General features: G+C 34.1%; 1 protein-coding gene across 1 annotated transcript; it reads left to right on the forward strand.

Moving 5' to 3' along the window:
• The first annotated feature begins 1,242 nt into the window (after positions 1-1,242).
• On the forward strand, positions 1,243-2,347 carry LOC104314769 (beta-1,3-galactosyltransferase 2-like). Its single transcript, XM_009914430.2, is given in 2 exon segments — positions 1,243-1,847; positions 1,849-2,347. Coding segments are annotated over 2 exon segments (1,104 nt in total).
• Positions 2,348-2,983: the final 636 nt, after the last annotated feature.

The raw sequence follows: 2,983 nt of genomic DNA on the forward strand, positions 1-2,983 counted from the left end.
TAGCGTTCTTGGGTGTTATCAGTTTGTGGTGTGTTGGATACATGTGATTATCTCCCTCTCCCTGCAAACCGTGGTGCATCTCTAAGGCTTAGATAAATTTCCGTATCATTTAGTTGAAGGAAGCCAGAATTTGAAACTAGCTATTATGGAAATCACAAAAAACTACCCAAAGCCACAGTATTTTCATTGTTCCAGTATTTATATTTTACCTGTCCTTGCACTCTGGAAGGATGGGATTCAACTCATTCAACTGAAGCCATTTAAAACGTATAGATCTAGCCTAAGCCAGTTGTCTTAAATATTCTTTACAGAGGTAGATGCTGGCAGGGGGCACTTCATCTCTTGTAAGACACCTATCTTTTGATGGCTAAGTTCACCTCTGGAAATGCCACCTCTCTGTCTACATTAACATTTTATAGTCTAGACAACCTTGTCTAGACCTTCTAAATGGCCAAAGGTACCTGCCATGTGATTTATCACAATAGTCTCCAAGGCTGTGAATCCATAATCAATCATAATCTTTCATCAGCTTTGGATTATTCAATTACGCAATAACATTTGGTAAAGCTTACATGAAGTTATCTTTCTTCTATTTCTGTAACCTAGAAGGGACTGTTGTAGCAATTGGAATAGCAATTACAATTTTTACTTTAAACGTGTATCTTTTTAGTGTGTTTTAATAAATGTATGCATCTGAAATAGAATATATATTCTACATTCTACCATACCTCTTATGTGTTCAGTACCCTGCTATTAGTATTGAAGACAACCATATTGAAAGATGGACAGGTATTTTGCATATATATATAAATATTAAAAGATTGATTGTAAGACTGGATTAAATTCTCATTTATATTTTACATATATTCCAATATTTAAATATTTATATGAAAATGTTCTGTCTCTGAAAAATCATTGTATTTATTTATTTTCATTTATTTCTTACTGTATTTATCATACTGTATTTCTCTTAGGAAGATAAGCCTGAAAATGAAATCCTGATTTTTTTTTTAAAGTTTTTTTCTTTTTTCCTTCTATGAAAAGTTTTACAATTTATTCTAAGATGAAATAATGGGATACTTTTAATAATAAAAAAAAGGAATCCTGAAGAATCAGAAACTTCCAGATTGCCTTTATCTTCCTGTGTCACTGAGGAAAACAGTTACAAATTAACTGCTCTTTTAACAAAATATCTGTCCAATTGAAAGGTAGCTTTTTGTGCATCCTCTCAAAGCTGCCAACATGAACTACTGTAGTGGATTCTTCTTCTCTCCTTGGGATTGTGCCAAGAGAAATGTTTTCCTGATTGCCTCCACCTCTTTTAGAGCAGTATATTTGATTTTCTATTTTTTGAATTCTGCTCACCTTGCTGTTCTAACTGAAAGTAAAGTTCAAAACAATGATGACATAGAAGAAAAAGACATACTTTTTACCAAAAGGTATGATAATCTTCAGATGGAAAGTGAAAATATTTTACATAAAAACATTTCAGATTTCAAACAATTCTTAGGGAAAGAAAATGGAGAACTACCAACTGAAAATGAGAAATTTGGGAATAACACTGGATCTACTTCAACACAGTCATTTAAATTCATTATTAATGATAAAGAGAAGTGTAAAGATAAAACACCTTTCTTGATATTGCTAATAGCAACCACGGCTGCTGAAATCCAGCACAGAAGTTCCATCAGAAAAACTTGGGGAAATGAATCTGTGGTTCCAGGAGTCGAGGTTGCTCAGTTGTTTATGCTGGGTGTTGAGAGCAAGGGTCCAAATGAGGTCCTACTGAGAGAAAGCAAGCAATATCATGATATTATTCAACAGGACTTCCTGGACACTTACCATAACCCTTAAAACTTTGATGGGCACAAAGTGGGTTGCCTCTTATTGCAGTGGCACAAGCTTTGTTATGAAGACAGACAGTGATGTTTTTGTTAATATAATATACCTAATAGAAAAGCTCCTCAGGCCTCTTTCACCTCCTCCACAAAATTATTTCACAGGCTGTCTTATGAAAAGGCATAAGCCTGTTCAGAATAAAAAAAGTAAATGGTACATATCAGAAGAAGAATACCTAGGTGACAAATACCATTCTTTTTGTTCAGGAACTGGCTATGTCTTTTCTGGAGACCTGGCTTCAAAAATTGTCAATGCTTCTCTAATGATAAAATATATACATTTGGAAGATGTTTATGTAGGGCTCTGTCTTAAAGTAAAGGGAAGACAGACAGTACCTCCACCTAGTTGTTCATTGTTTAACATATACAAGGTCACATTTTCTCCTTGTCTGTACAATAATATAATTACATCTCATCACATTCTGACAAATGAGCACATATTGTATTAGGAAACACTGCAAAAGAAGAACCATAAATGTCAGACAGAACAGAAAGGCCCATAGCAGGGAGTTCTTTCTTTCTTTGACAATGGACAAAACAGCAGATGTTTTCTTAGAAACAGAGCATCTATGTAGTAGTAACTTTCAAGGTCCAGGGACATCCTGAATCAGGAGTATAGTTTTTGTATTAGGTTGCATTCAAAGGATTTTTATTCCATGAAGCAGACTTTCTCTGTTGACTGAATACCACTTGGTACCTTTGTTTTGGATGAGGTACCGATTAATTCCTATACTGTTAAAATATGGCAAGAGGTCATATGAACTATACTGAAGAAAAAGCGATGAAGATGCAATGAAACTTAATTTTTCATTAACAAGTAATAATAAGTTAATGTGTTAATTTTATATTGCTTAGATGTAATTAGTCCACATACCAGTACATTTACTCGGATGGCATTTCAATGTGACTGAAGAAGAAAGCATACATGATATCCTATGCTGGTGAACTAGTGACAGAAATATGGATGGAAACTGCTTTTTTCCAGAAAATCTAATATTAGCATTTGCCAGATCTCTATCAGTGCGTGCAGCTGCTGTTATTCTCTGTAGTCATACATACAAAAAAAAATCTCACACCCAAGAAAC

The sequence above is a fragment of the Haliaeetus albicilla genome, chromosome 8 (assembly GCF_947461875.1).
Source record: "Haliaeetus albicilla chromosome 8, bHalAlb1.1, whole genome shotgun sequence".
Lineage (NCBI taxonomy): Eukaryota > Metazoa > Chordata > Aves > Accipitriformes > Accipitridae > Haliaeetus > Haliaeetus albicilla.